Genomic DNA, 16,271 nt, shown 5'->3' with positions numbered 1-16,271 from the left:
CAGCCTGACCTCAGTGCCTGGCAAGGTTATGGAGCAGATCATCCTCAGTGCAATCACACAGCACCTACAGGAGGACAAGGGATCAGACCCAGCCAGCACGGGTTTAGGAAGGGCAGGTCCTGTCTGACCAACCTGATCTCCTTTTATGATCAGGTGACCCACCTGGTGGATGAGGGGAAGGCTGTGGATGTGGTCTGTCTGGGCTTCAACAAAGCCTTTGACACCGTCTCCCACAGCATTCTCCTGAAAAAGCTGGCAGCCCATGGCTTGGACAGGGGCACTCTGTGCTGGGTCAGGAACTGGCTGGAGGGCCGGGCCCAGAGAGTGGTGGTGAACGGGGCTGCATCCAGTTGGCAGCCGGTCACTAGTGGTGTCCCCCAGGGATCAGTGTTGGGCCCAGTTCTGTTTAATATCTTTATTGATGATCTGGATGAGGGGATCAAGTGTACCATTAGCAAAATTACAGATGACACCAAATTGGGGGGGGAGTGTTGATCAGCTGGAAGGCAGGAGAGCTCTGCAGAGGGACCTGGACAAGCTGGAGAGTTGGGCTGATTCCAACAGGATGAGCTTCAACAAGGCCAGGTGCCGGGTCCTGCACTTTGGCCACAACAACCCCCTGCAGCGCTACAGGCTGGGGACAGAGTGGCTGGAGAGCAGCCAGACAGAAAGGGACCTGGGAGTTTGGATTGACAGGAAGCTGAACATGAGCCAGAGTGTGCCCAGGTGGCCAAGAAGGCCAATGGCATCCTGGCCTGGATCAGGAACAGTGTGGCCAGCAGGAGCAGGGAAGTGATTCTTGCCCTGTACTCAGCACTGGTGAGGCCACACCTGGAGTACTGTGTCCAGTTCTGGGCCCCTCAGTTCAGGAAGGATATTGAGGTGCTGGAGCAGGTCCAGAGAAGAGCAACAAGGCTGGTGAAGGGGCTCAGGCGCAAGTCCTATGAGAGGCTGAGGGAGCTGGGATTGTTTAGCCACCTGGAGAAGAGGAGGCTCCTCATCACTCTCTACAACTCCCTGAAAGGAGGCTGTAACCTGGTGGGGGTTGGTCTCTTCTCCCAGGCAACCAGCAGTAAGACAAGAGGGCACGATCTTAAACTGTGCCAGGAAAGGTTTAGGTTGGATATTAGGAAGAAATTTTTTGCAGAGAGAGTAATCAGGTATTGGAATGGGCTACCCAGAGAGGTGGTGTATTCACCATCCCTGTAGGTTTTTAAGATGAGACTGAGTGTGGCACTTAGTGCCATGGTCTAGTAACCATGATGGTGTTGGATCATGATGATCTTGGAGGTCTTTTCCAACCAGTTTGATTCTATGATTCTATTCTATTCTATGAATGAAAATGGATAGCTGGTCAGAAGGGAATATCCTCATTTTAAGGTTGTAAAAAAAATTACTGATGATTTTTGAGAAAGTTTTCAAGCATGGGCACCTGTGCAATTATTAAAAGAATTGGGTCTTCTGAAAAAAACTGTCCTTTACTCATTCTTCTGACCTTTCCAACACATCCTAGTAATAATCTGCATGTTGCAGATGTTTCCAGGCACATCTAGCTTTACTCCCTCTTACTAGAAGAAGAATATAGTTGCACAACCAGATAAAGATGTCATGCCCTATGAGAATCAGATTCTTACATAATAATACTGAGTTTGGTGTTTGTTACAGCATAGTATAATAAAATTTTAAATAACATTATTTCTACTGAGATTGTTTTGTTCTATATAGGACACTGATTTCTCTGTTAGGTGAACCAATGATCCATGAAAGCAAAAGAAATAAAGCTCTGTTTGAAGGTGAGAAAAAAAAAAAAGTCAGTGCTCATTTCACTGAGCATCTGCTAGTCAATCAAAATATTTAGCTAAAGAGGAAACAAGTTTTCTATGGAAAGCTTGTAAATTTTTTTTACAGTTCTTCATTCTCTGAATGTACAGAGTGAATGTGAGATCAGAAAACCTACTCTCTGATGCATCAGGTTTGGCTTCAAAGATATTTTACAAGCAATCTGAATTAATATATTTTTGAAAGATTTTCCAGTTTACAACGTGGCTGATGAGTATTTATGACTGAATTTAATGAAGTTTTAGTGATATGATTTGCTTCTTTTTAATAAAAAATTAGACTTTTACAGTCTTTCTCGAAACTCAGAAAACTTAAACTAAAGAAAAGTCCTGACTGCTCTGTAGCCTCAAGTCAGGGCACTCCATGCCTTAGAGCTGCCATTCACTCTGCTGTGTGGTTTGTGAGACTACTGACAACTTCTGCTGGTTCAGTCTGTGTGTACCATAAAAATAATCATATCTCAAAAAACACTGATTCATGGAAATCGAGACTTTGCTGTTGATGGGCAGCAGTGGGAAATAATGAAGCAAGCAAATTTGAATTTGTTTGTATGGCAAATTATGCAGTGAATTAACTTTGAGATGAAATTTCCTTCCTTAAGATTCAATTTTCTCTGGGTTGGACATATAAAGTGGAAAATAAAATGCCTGTTAGAATTCATAGTGCCTTACATTATTAAGCTTAATACAAATAGTGATTAATTATTACTAAATAATTATTTATTGCTGCTTGGATAGACACTTATTTTGAATAGGTTGTTCATCCTATCCAGGACAGCCTGTGTCAGTGAATAAAGTACCAGTGCTTCAGCACTGTGTGCAAGAGCTGAATAAACACTGTTATTACCGTATATTTTGAAAATAGAGTAAATAAATTATGAGTGAAAAGATCAATGAAAGATGCCTATGAATCCAGCTAGTTTTATTTGAGAATTCTAAAGTAATAACTAATGTGATCTTTTTAATATTTCTGTATAAAATAATTTTCTAAAGCTTTGAAAAAAATGTGCTTTAAAATAGATTTCTATACTTTAATACTTGAAGACTTTTTTTTTATCTGGAGGTATTATACCTCTGAGCCATTTAGGAGCATTTAAAAAGTTTCAGGAATAGTTCAGTGGAGTGCAATGCTGACCTCTGCACCTTCTATTTATGTCATCTAGTAGATCCACTGAGTTAGCTTCAGCTGAGCCATAGTCAGTATTTGCTTCTCATTTTGAACTTTGAAAGATCTTACTACCCCCAGACTCTCATTTTTTTATCCTCATTCTTGAAATTTTTTTTGTAATAAGGCTACCTCTTTCTTGCTCTTCATCAACGTTTTCCAATACCTTATATAAACCTGGAACTTTGAGACTGTAAGTTGTAGATTCATAACCCTCATTCTTTAGGGGGAGGTAGCAAAAATAAATAAATAATGCTAAAAGTAGTTTGAAACAAATTGCTATCTCTGTGTCTCAATAGCAGCTCCTTGCACTATCTTGTGAAGCTTTACAGCTTGTTCTTTGTTATGTGAATAATAGAATGTTCTGAACTGCAGGCAAGGAACGCATTGTATTACTTTCTCTGCACAGGTCAAAGAAGGGTAATACAGGGGTTTGCATCTGGTTTTCTCACCTGAAAAAGAAACATAACATGACCAACTTCTTACCACTTGGAAATATTTTTCTAAAAGAAAATGTCTGATGCTTTGCTAAGTGAAAAATTATACGGATTTTTCCTGCTAACTAATCAGCTTACACCATATTGTGGTATAAAATCAAAATATAGAAGTGGTACAGTCTCTTATTCCTAAGCATTCAGTATTATTTTAGCCCCTTTGCTGACATTCAACATCAGGAACTCATGTGTGTTTTGCATAATCACAGTACAAGATGATCCTTTAAACCGCGGATTACCGTAGGTTAAAAACACCTGGTTCTGCATTATCTCTTTCGTTGGCTGGGTGGCTGGTGGTTGTGCAGCTTTGGTTGGCCTTTGTTGTGTAACTGCTCCTGGTGCTGATGAAAGGTACAGGTCAGTCTGAAATTAGCAGTGCTTTGCATCAGAGAGACAGCCACAGATACCAGGACACCTCTTGTGATTATTCCCTATTTGTTTTCCACCCATTTTCAAGATTCCTTGAAGATGTTTATTCTCCAAGGACACTTCTGTGAAATAGTTTGGTTGATAGCATTGTAAAAGTATTTGTGGTAACTACCTGTCAATCATAGTAGCAGTGATATAAGAATTTAGAGGTTCCTTGTGTATGGTAATTCCAGATTACTGAAAAGGAATCTAGCACAGTGGGAAGGGTGTTACATGAATTTAAAAAGATAAAAGAAATTGGGAAATTTTAGCCAGATATGGTGAATACCATCATATGCTAAACAAAAATACATATAGCCTCAATAAAACTGAACATTTTTAGCACTTAGTATTCATATTTATTGCAAAACTGAGAATGTGTAAGACACAAATCACATTGTGGTACACAGGGAATTATTTTTAAAGTCTATTTCATGCAGTTTCTGAGTACCAGTTAGAGGTACTTTACCAAGCACTTCTCTCAAATGCTAGTTAAGCCTAATCTCTCTAGATTTCTCTTGGAATGTACAGTTTTAAAACTGGGAATTCTTGTGCCATTCTCAATCCTATGTTACTCTTCCTTTAGCATTTAATTACTGTTAATTATTGATATTCTCAGATCAGCAATTTGTAAACTCAGAAGCATTTGCTCAGATTAACATGGAAAAAAGGGAATTTATAAACCTGGATCTTTGGGTTTATTCAGCCTAGCTTCAGCATGGCCTAATTGTGGCCTTCCAGTACCTGAAGGGAGCGTACAAGAAAGACTGAGAGGGACTTTTTATGCAAGTGAATAGGGGTAGGACAAGGGGGAATGGATTCAGACTAGAAGACAGTAGGTTTAGATTAGGTATTAGGAGGAAGTTCTTTGCTGTGAGGGTAGTGAGGCACTGGAACAGATTGCCCAGTGAAGCTGTAGTTGCCCCATCCCTAGAGGTGTTCAAGGCAGGCCAGATGGAGCTCTGAGCAAAACCTGGTCTAGTGGAAGATGTCCCTGTGCATGGCTGGGGGAGAGGAATATGGTGATCTTTAAGGTCCCTTCCAATCCAAACCATTTTATGGTTCTATGATCATCTGGTGAATACAAGAAGCAATTCTGAAATCTAATGTAATCCATATGCTCTGTACAAGTCTGTCAAAAACTAGGCTTGCAATTCTGAAATGTTTAATGGCCAACTAAACTATCATTATTGTTGATTGCCATGAACTTTTACCAAGATGAACCTTGTTGCATGTCAGGAGGCTGGTGTTAGTATGATAGAAGTGGCGTGGAAGTCAGTCTTGAAGTGATGTGCTGGTAGTGTGTCCATCACATGTCCATTGCACCAGGTGCGGTTGCAATGGAAGGACAGAGCAGAGATAGTCGTGGAGCCATTGCTGCCTCTATTCTTCTAGAAAGTCTAATGAGGCAACTGTTGTTGGTTTGTTTCTGTACCTCTTCAGATCAATTTTAGCTGACCAGAGCGTGTTCTTAGGCACCACAAGAGGTTATGCATTGGGTTTAGGCTTTCTCAAGTCCAGTTTCAGTTCTTTTATTGAATAACTTTCTTTGACAATTTAACATTTAGGATTTATCATAACTTGCTTAAAATCAGGTGTATACTACCATCCCTTGGAAATCTTCCATCAGGATAGATAATCTGTGTAAGAAGTGGGTTTACTCACTGTTCCTATAATAAATTTTAAAGTTATGAGTCTGGCTCTCTACTGTCTGTATCAAGTGTGATTAGCAGCATTCTAACAGAGTTAGAGGGGAGCCTTTAGATACTTCTGGAACAAAATAGTGAAATGCAGTATACATTTTATGCTATGCGAATTGCAACTGTTCTTGCTAAAACTTCTAAGCTAGCTCTGAGAGAAGGTAGACTATGAGATTGTAAAAATACATAAGTTCAATTAAGGTTGAAAAAGTGGATGAAGGTTTTGATGTTATCTAATTATTTTTTCTATTTTTTTATCTTCCTGTAATTTTATTCCAGCACTGTAATGGTATATTTGCAAAGAGGTACTAACATTTAATATATTATCTATTAAATATTTGGCTTTCCATTTGGACAGAAGTCTTAAAAAAAACTATTTCATTGCTAAAGTGCTTCTGATTGGCATAAGACATCAGTTTTGTCCATATAACATCACAAAGAGGTTTTGACAGGAGTATGCATAAGTCTGCTGAGTGTCGCACATACACACCTCTCAGTGTGTGATATGCCATGGAGTCATAAGCCATAGTACTCTCTTTATTCTAGATGCATATTCTTAAGAAGGAAGGCACCTAATGAAATATGTTACTTTGTCTTTACTGACTGTCTTTACTGACATATTGAACAGGTTAAAACGATGAGAACTTTCTTAGCATTAACAAAATCTGGGGGTGAAGTTGATGGCACGATAGAGACCATTTTTATAGATGTGTTTTACCACATTACATCAACCATTCTGTTTCTTCCCTTTTTTTTAGGTTTTACTGGGACTTAATCATGCTCATAATGATGGTTGGAAACCTTGTCATCATACCTGTTGGAATCACGTTCTTCACGGAACAAACAACAACACCATGGATTATTTTCAACGTGGCATCAGACACTGTTTTTCTATTGGACTTGATCATGAATTTTAGAACTGGGACTGTAAATGAAGACAGCTCTGAAATCATACTGGACCCTAAAATCATTAAGATGAATTACTTAAAAAGCTGGTTTGTGGTTGACTTCATCTCATCAATACCAGTGGATTATATCTTTCTCATTGTAGAAAAAGGAATGGATTCAGAGGTTTACAAGACAGCAAGAGCACTTCGCATTGTGAGATTTACAAAAATCCTCAGCCTGTTACGTTTATTGCGCCTTTCAAGACTGATTAGATATATACACCAGTGGGAAGAGGTAAGATTTATGGTTCTAACATCATTCACTAAGAACTTATTTCTACAGAACACTAGTCAGATCTCTCTGAAGAGGTACACAAGAACAAGAACGTAATAGAGTTTTTACTCACCAGTTGGTGTAATTACAAACAGGTGCTAGTGAAAAGGCCTTTTTGGAAAAAAATGGCTTAGAGTAACCATCATCTCCCTGCTAATCACAGAGGCCAAAATATGTTTGGGACCATCAACACAATTAGCATGGATGAACTCCTAGTAAGAATACTGAGAATTTCAACAAACACCTAAATCTTCATTGGATTTTCGTGACTAGCACTTAAACTTACTAAGTTAATACTCTTGTAGTCAAGAGAATTTAAAATACATATTCATATTTTTCTATTATAGGAGAAATTGAAATAATTTACTATTGAGTAGATTTCCTAGAATTCTCCTTGTTTGAAGGCTGTATGTAGTCTGAATATATCAAATACTGGCCTTCTTTATGAAAAATGGGTAGTCCAAATTTTGAGTCATTGCCTTCTGAACTGCCAACTCCACTGTTTCCAGATATGATGTTATGCTGCCTGCCAGTTTGGCATGCTGCCTTTTCCAGGAAATTATGGCATTCCCAAATTTGGCATACTCATGGCTAGGAAGTATCTAATGCTTTGGCACATACCACCACGATTCAGTCATTTTGTTACTTGCCTGTCCTCATTTCTGTAATTCTAAATATCACAATGTTTTAAACAGAAGTGTTAAAACCATAGGAAAAAACACTGCTGTTTTCTAAACCTTTCTTGAAGTAAACATAATGAGAATTATTTTGTAGAGCATTATAATGGAAGCATTATTAAAATTGATTTCCATAAATCAATTTGATCGAGATTTATTTAATTAAATTAATATTGAGGGAAGATTTGGTACCATTTCTGGTGCTTTTTCTGCTGCTAATCTCCAGTATTGTATGCACTTTCTGGCTTAACAGAAACCTAAATGCAGCTCCATCTCACAAATAAAGTCAGATTACGTTTTAAAGTGATATGATGCTGGATGATCCTAAGTATCAAAAGTCTATATAAATAAATTTATAGTTGTTTCTTAAAATAACCTCTGAAATAGGTAATTATTTTTTATTTTGTAAATTCTACTTCTTTTTGCCTCTCTGTAAAGCAGTGTAATAGTTTTTTTGCACAGAAATAGAGCACTATAGTTTTGTGCTGTTTAACTAAGGCAAATGATTAAGCATATTTTGCAGTTCTACCATAAAGCTGTGCTTTTGTCTCCTCTGTGCTTTACAAAGAGACAACCTTCTGAAATGCGTTCAATGACATTATTTTCTGGCAGCTCAAATTATGAGCTTGCCACTATAAATGCCAACTAGGCAGAGAAATGAATTCCTTTTTTTCTCCCTTCTGTATATTGTCAAAGAGAAATCAGGTATTCTAAACAAAAATAGTTGAATAGGCCACTAAGTGAGACTAGAAGTGACCAGTGGATGTGGTCCAAACCAGCAATAGTTGGTGTTTGGTCCATTTAATCTTTAGCTAATGGCTGCTTGGTTGCAACTTCACCTTTGATTCCATTAGTAAAATTTGTGAAATATGTCCTCAGGAAGGTTGTTTTGTTTGGTTGGGGTTTTTTTGAGCATACGGTAGAGCAGCGAGAAGGTTGTTGGGTGCTTTTGCAAAAGATTCTCATATGCAGAAACAGATGTAAATATGTAGTCTGAATCAGGCTCTGATAAATGAAATGTGTGCAAAAAAAAAAGGGCTTTTTTTGGTCTGTTTTTATTTTTGTTTAGCATTTTACAGAGATCAGAAATGAAGGAGGTCATGGATTGTCATATATGGCTTCGGAGAAAATGTGTGTTATAATAATATTTTCAAACAAACAAACAAAAAAGCTGGGTAAGGATGACCTTTGCAGAACTGGGAAACAATGGATGGATGATCCTATAGGGGTAGTCAGTGAGACTTTGCTGCTGATATTCATGTTCTCTACATGTGTGTGTTTGGACATGGACAACAAAGAGCAACTGTTAAGTAATTTTTATGACACAGAACTGGAGCCTGTTTGCATGTGGTTAAAAGGATTTAATAGTTTTCGCTTAGGGGCTGACATATTGGTTTTAAATGTGGTTCAGATAAATCTGAAATATATGTATTTGGATCAAAAATAGTGGCCATTATGTCTAAAATATTCAGAGGACAGTCAGCAAACTCATTCTTCATAACATGCCAAGAGGATACTTCATGGAAAACTGATTGATGAACAAATCAAGTTGTACCATAAGGCAGCTATCCCATTGAGGTATTTCTATATCCTCAAAGAGAAAAGGGACATTGACATTGTTTGAGCTTTTCCTTTAGGTATCAGTAAGACTTCAGCTTCAAGGTCAATATTCTGATTAGGATCAGTAGTTAAAAATTTAAAAGATTTTTGTATGATACTGGTGAAACATTGTTCCTTTATTTATTTCCACATCATTTAAATCAATTCAATCAAGATCAAGCTGCTAATAGCCACATAGAGTAATATTGAGGTAAATAATGTATGCATTTCAGAAGCTTTCTGTGCATTAAGTGTTATGATGGAACAGCTGTAGCTTGTGGTGCAATATATATGAAATCTGATTGATATATTCATATCAGTCTGATGATAATTGCTTATCCAAATGAATGGCTCAGTGGAAATAGGAAGCAAGACTTTAAGAAAGGGACAGGAGATATGTTGGCAGGAAATAATTTACTGAATTTACAAATGCACACTTTCCTAAAACTGCTTTTGAGCTACAATGTCTAATATTCCAGTCCTTTGAACTTAGGTGTTGACATATAGATCATATACTTACTTAAGCTAAATTATATGTAATAACATGCAAGAAAAAAAAATATAAATTGATGATTACAGAAATTGTACTTTTGCAGTAATTTGTGACAGGGGTTTGCTTTTGATTTTTTTTTTAACTTTAGGTTTCTAAAAATACTGACCTAATTGTTATTTACTTTAAGTTTTATGAGACTGACTAAACTGCTTGAATGTTTAACATAGGTTTACATGCAACTAGTAAGGTATTCTTAGCTAAATATGCTCATAGATCAATGAACAATTAAAAATAAAAGATATAAACAATTACAAATAAATACATCATTACATGTCAAATGATATGTCACTTTACTTTACATTTGTCAATGCTATTAATTTACTGATTCTTTAAAATAAAAATATTTTCCAAAAGCTGCTTAAAACTCAGACTTCAGTAGTTCTGCTTACAGATATTCTGATCACAGGACAAGACCTAGTAAATGTATGAATAAATAGAATTGGTTCTTCTAAAAATGTGCTCTAAGTCTTTCTTGTTCTCAGATATTTGATTATGTAGAATTAGAACAACTTTTAAAGTGAATTAATGCTTATTGCAACATGGGCAATAAAGGTTATGTTTTGCAAAAAATCATGTAGTAAAATATGCAAAAAATTGTAAATTGCAGCCATGTCCTTATTTGGTTTAACTTGTATTGAAATCTGGTTTTCAATTTGCCAAACCTTTTTAAGCCTCATAAACCTATCTAAGTGTCGATATTCACTCTAACTGTTGTTAAAGCACTGGTGCTTAATTAAACATGTTTCTGAGCCCATCACACTGACATATTTTGGTTTTGCTATTTTATTTCTGATAATCAGAGTGATGCTGATTCACAAAAGCTCATAAATACAAGCTTGCAGGAATGCTAAGTCTTAATAAAGTGCTTAAAAATTAAGTGTGTAAGAGCTTTGCAAAATCAGGTCCTGCATTAAAAATTTCATATGTTGCTTCCATGCTACCGGCCCTGAGCATCACAGACTACCACTAGGTGTCCTCTCCTTGTTCTGTTTTTTGCCAGTACATGTATTAGGTATCTCTATGACATTGAATCATTATTGTTTCCTAAATAAAATTACTGTAAAAGGACACTTTTGTAATCCAGACAACAGAAGAAAACTTCTACTTCAGTAGCCTGGTGTTTCTGTGGTAGGTCTACAGATGGCTTTTGTTCCCTATAAGAAAACCAAACACTTTTCCTTTCCTTTCCCTTACAGCCTTACAGAATTCAAGGTTTTTTATCTCTCCTCTTGATTACTGACTGGGGAATTGTGTGGGAAGGGAGAGAGGATGAGTTAGGTGGGTACTTTGTGGTGTTGGATGAAAACACCACCTTTACTGATTGGATTATTAATTTAATTTTATTTTATTTTAACAGGGCTGTGTCTACAAGACATGGTGTTTTCTTGTCAATGATAGTGTTACACAGTTTAACTTTTTAAATGAGTAGTCTTGTGGAGACAGGAATTGACATCATATTTTTGCTTTCTTTTCATTTAATTTTAATTCCTGTCCTCCAGGGAGATAGTTTAAAATTTGTTTTCTAAGCCCTATAAAGTTGTGTCAATTAGTCAAGTACTGCAAATAAGCACACCAGTAGAAGTTGAGTCGCAATTTTTAATTAAATTAGCTTAAAGTAGGACACTTTTTTATTGCCTTTTAGAGATACATTAACCAAATATGAGTTGTCTGTCTCATAAGGGATGAGGGAAGGATAGTTGTTAAGTAACTCTAGGGGAAAGAAGATGTAGGAAAGTCCACCTTTTTTACTGGCACAAAGTCTGTGAGTTCTGCAACAAAGCCTCTGTATTATCATTTGCCTTCTTACCATTTAGAAGATGGAAGTAGGAGAAAATCCCTATTTCTGTTGGAAAGTCATGCTTGAAAAATGCCTCATGCATAAATGAGTGAATTTGTGTCCACCCATATAAAGACTGTGGTTGGGGTCACATTGTGTGCATTGAGGAGAAATATCAAAAGCCCAAGTTGTTTGACACCTTTTCCCTCCCCCCAGGAAGTGTTCCCTACCAGGACTAGGTAAATATGCAAGCAGCGGGGAGTTGTTCATATCGTTGTTTAGTGTGCATATACTTGCATGTGTATGTATTACACAGCTGACTTCCATTTATTGCTGGGCTGTATCTCAAATGCCGGCAGGGTTTGCCTGGGGGTTCCTCTCTGCTCTGCAGTCTTCCCTACCATCATGCTGACCAGATGTGGTCATGTGTGCTTGACATGTGCTGACCAGCTCCACCTCTTGTGCAATCTACAGGGCGAAAAACAAAACCCTGCACTGTTTGCTTGCAGTTTGAATTAAAAAATCTGGGAGTGCTCCTTGCTCAGCATAGCTGTAGAGGAGCCTTCTAGCTTTGTGAGAGCAGAAGGCTGCTCAGTGCAGTTTCACACAGGGAATGTGTTCCCTTTGTGCATGGGAGTTGTGCTGGCTGTCAGTTTGTTCCTCGGTAAGATTGCAGTGCTGGTATTCCTCCCTAACTGGGATGTTGGCTAATGGTTAGTCTGTCTCTATGACAGTGAGGTATTTCACCTGTAGACTGTGACTCTATAGAGCCAGAACCTGAACTACTATCCTTTTCCTGTTAAATTAGAGAATGTAAAGGCAGTTTCTTTTAGAGTGTTGAGGCTGTTGATATTATCTCTTGATATTCTGTCTTGATAATGTAGTTCCAGTTTGCTAGATATAATTTGTGTATATGAGTAGAGCTGAAGTTACCTTATAAATATTATTCTTATTCTAAATAAGAAGGTAAGATACCTAAATTCTAAAATAAAGTGTTACACAATATAAGTGAACATGTGAATAGAAGCATTATCATAAGAGCAAAAACCAGTCTCATACAGATATGTGAGCCACAGTACTGTTTTATTCTCTGTCGTGTTTTGTTTGTGTTTTGGTAGACAAAAACCTCATACAATCTTTGCAAAATTGGTAGTGTTCCAAATGGGAAATTTTAATGGATTTTATTTCATGTAAACGTTTTTGTTCCTATGAAATAATGCATGTTTTAACATTAGATGGGTAAATGATATTCACTTGTGTGGTACTTTTTAATATATTTAAAAGAAAATTTTTTTTAAGAAAAGTATGTTTCATTGCAGGTAAATGAAACATCCATGAAACATTACTGATGAAAACTCAAGCTTATATTTTTCACTCTTTTAAATTCTGTACAATAGTAGGAAAATACACATAACTGATAGAGACGGTTAAAAGGCATTATTAGAATAATAGAATAATAATAATAGAATACTAACTGTTGAAAAAGAACAGCACATTTGTAGAGAAGGGAGTTACTGAAATGCAAGCAAGACATTGAATATTCTGCTTCTTAATTTCCTACTTTATGGTCTAGGCATAATCACTTTCACAGAAAGAATAATCCATTGCCCTGGACAGTAAATAGGAAGTGTTATGAGTGTAAGGATTCTTGCTTTGTCTTTTTACCCCCTTTTTAAGACTGTGCAAACTGAGCTGCCTTTCTTGTGTGCCTACCCCAGAAGAGTAATGGTGTGGTGATGGTGCTTTCCCTGGGAGATAAACCATGAAAATGTAGAACATAGCCTGAGACAACTTTTCCTGAACTCAAAAGCTGGATGATGTTTTTCTTCTTTATATAAGTGCTCGCCTGGCTTCTATGGTAAATGAACCTATTCATGGGAGATTTGGCTGTAGACCCAGGAAAGTGGGTTCACCCTTATAGTAACATTTCTAGAAAATGCCAGTCAGTCAGTTTTGAAAATGATCAGAACTGTGTCAGCTTGTCTTTGATGCTGAATCATAACACAAATTTTTTAGAATAATTTTTTTTAAGTCTAATTTGTTCACTATTTTTAAGCTGTTTTGGCAATATCGCTCTGTTTTGCACTTGCTAGAGCTTGCACACTTTACTCCTGGCTACACATTTGCAAAAATAAAGCCTTGTTCTTTCATCCTAAGCTTTTAACGCAAGCAGAAAGCCCACTTGGCTTTCACAAGGTAATGGCCTGATGGGGACACACCTTGTCAGGCAAGGGGGAAGGTCAGGAATATTCAGTCCTCTTGCAAGGCAGAGCTGCTGGCTGCTCACTGAGTCATCCTGCTCCCTCCTGGGAGCTGAAGAGCCGTCAGAGAAGGTGATGACGGCCAAAGAGCTGTTTCGGCAGCCCGGGGTCTGCATCATGGTTCACCATTCGGACACTGCGATAATGCAGAGTCCTTCACACTGTGAGTGCATGCGGTACAAGCTCCCTTTGGTTCCTGCAGTGATGAGACTGAAGGGGAACATGTGAATGGGGTTTCTCAGTTCTTTTCCAATGTATTTTTACAAATTTAAAAAATTTACAGATTTTGCAAGAATGAGACTAATAAGTTTGTTCTTTGCAGGGTAAACACAATCTATTCAAGTAGATTAATTAATACAATAGTACACTATTGTATTAATACTGACCAGTACAGAATGACAGTTTAACTTCTAAATTACTCAACAATAGTAATTGAACTAAAAGATATTCTCACCTCGTCACTCATGCCTTGTAAAATTCTTGCTTTCTTTGTTTTCATAATACCTACAGGTCTTTGCAAGTAAAGTGTTGAATAAACACTTTAGATTTGCACACAGATTTTCATTGGTTTTGTTATTCTCTTTATGTAGCTGATAAGCCAGAAATTGTTAAGTATATGTTATGGCCATTTTATTCTGTCTTAAAAAGACCTATTTTTAAAGTAAATTTTTAAAACACAAATTCGAAGCTGAGTTGCTAGTCTACCTGGCAAAAGATGCCCAGTTATCTGTTGAAATGGGGGGATTTATAATCCACTGTAATAATTATAAATACAGTATTTATTGATATGTTTATTAAAGAAAGCAACAGGATGTCCTTCCAGTGCATCATTACTAATTGAAAGCTGAGGAACAAATTAAACAGGAAAAATAAATTAGAAAAGTGCATACATAGAAGGTGGATATGAACAATTTTAATGTTTTGCTACCATTTGTCTAAAAGGGGCATTTCAGTTTTTAAATTAAGTAATCATTTATTAAATGGTGGAAAGATAATTCACTAGATCTCAAGTTGATAATATTCCGTGTTCTAGTTTTGAGGATCCTAACCACTAGACCACCAGAGGGCCCCTAAACGGCCCGGGTTCGATTCCCGGTCAGAGAAGAAGTCCCCTGGGCAGAAGGAGCTCGTTAGCCCTGTAAGGCCATCCATCTAAGAGAAGGTCACTCTAAACAAACCTACGTCCTGAGGACCTCACTGCCACCGTCCAAGCTTGCTCGGCCCCGGCAGATGAACCTTAGGATTAAAGGGTGGGCTCAGCTCAGCGCACGCTGTGTCTCACCTAAAAAATCCAGTGCGCAGGCTCGAAGGGTAAAGACCCTTCCCAAATCTTCGTTCGCGAAGACTGGCCATACTAGTTTTGAGGAGAAAATTTTCAGTTGCAGCAAAGATCTTTTTAAATAAAAAATCCCCAAACCACTGTATTCTCTCAGTTCTCTTACGTGGAGAACACTGTGCCTGTGAAATTTTGTGGGATTTTGTGGGAGAGCATTTTCTCAGTTATCTCAGAAAGATCTGAGAGGTAGAAAAGGAGAACTTTTGCTGGGCTGTGCTGGGTAGACCATATGTGTGCTGTTGCCTTTATTTATTTTCCCAGTGTGTCATGTGCCTTAGCTCATCTGGGCATTTTATTGGATAAGATCAGGACTGAAATGACACAGAGTTCACCGCATGTCCATAGGCTGAGGATCATGTTCTGATTTTGATCTAGTTTGACAACCTTCTAACACAGTAAAATACCTGGGACAGTGCTTGTCTAAGTAGGTTTCTATTATGGCTCCCACTGAGGACAATGGAATAGTGTTTTAATAGTTGGTTAGGAAGATGGGTCTGCTTTATAAGGATAAAATGGTCTGAATTAACCACTTAGGAAGTAAGATGCAACTGTATAAACCTATTTAGAGGGAGTTGAGGAACTGAGATGGCAGTGTAAAAATGGCTTTAACAGTTGCAAGTTATATTTAATGACTTATTTCTAACCTGAATCTCATGAAGTTTATGCCAAATAACGGTGATATTATCCCACATGTGTAATGTATGATTTAAATATAGTTGTGACCTGGAAAGAACAGGGATACGAGCTAATTCACAGATTTTCAGAGCTCCTTGCTTCCAAGCAAGAATGAAGGCTGTGGTTGAACTGCTAATCTCTCCTCATGATAACTGCTCTGGGAACATGCTCTATTTCTCACCATTTTCACCTTTCTTAACCTAGGCAAGTGCTTTGCCTTAGCCTTTCCTTATGTCTAGGCTTACAGTATTTTCTTTGTTTCTTGCTATCTTTTTAAAACATGTCTTTTTTTCCCCCCGTCCTCTATGCTTTCAGAACCAATAGCAATGAGTTTGACTACACATCTGCTTACCTGAGTACGGTGTCTTGTAGTTGCACTGCCTTTCTTTCCAGTAAATGTTGCAACTTGTTATTGACCCGGCAGAAACTACTGCCATGTAGTGTATTTGGTGTCGTTTCAGTCTTGGGTTTGTGTGACACAAGGGTAGGCAGTATTGGAGATCCCGCTTTGAATCCAAGTGGGTGCTCCTAGGTGAGAACCTGTGAGTAGAGCCCTGAAGGCTAATT

The 16,271-nt window shown here is 37.6% G+C and overlaps 1 protein-coding gene across 1 annotated transcript in view; it reads left to right on the top strand.

Moving 5' to 3' along the window:
- Positions 1 to 16,271, top strand: part of HCN1 (hyperpolarization activated cyclic nucleotide gated potassium channel 1) — a 200,641-nt gene that overhangs the window by 18,535 nt on the left and 165,835 nt on the right. Inside the window, exon 2 of the mRNA XM_032676121.1 lies at positions 6,364 to 6,787. Coding sequence (XP_032532012.1) covers positions 6,364 to 6,787 — 424 coding nt within the window. The remainder of the gene's footprint in view (positions 1 to 6,363; positions 6,788 to 16,271) is intronic.

This window comes from Chiroxiphia lanceolata, chromosome Z (assembly GCF_009829145.1).
Source record: "Chiroxiphia lanceolata isolate bChiLan1 chromosome Z, bChiLan1.pri, whole genome shotgun sequence".
Lineage (NCBI taxonomy): Eukaryota > Metazoa > Chordata > Aves > Passeriformes > Pipridae > Chiroxiphia > Chiroxiphia lanceolata.
Note: the sequence above shows the minus strand (reverse complement) of the source record. Positions and strands in the feature narration are given on the sequence as shown.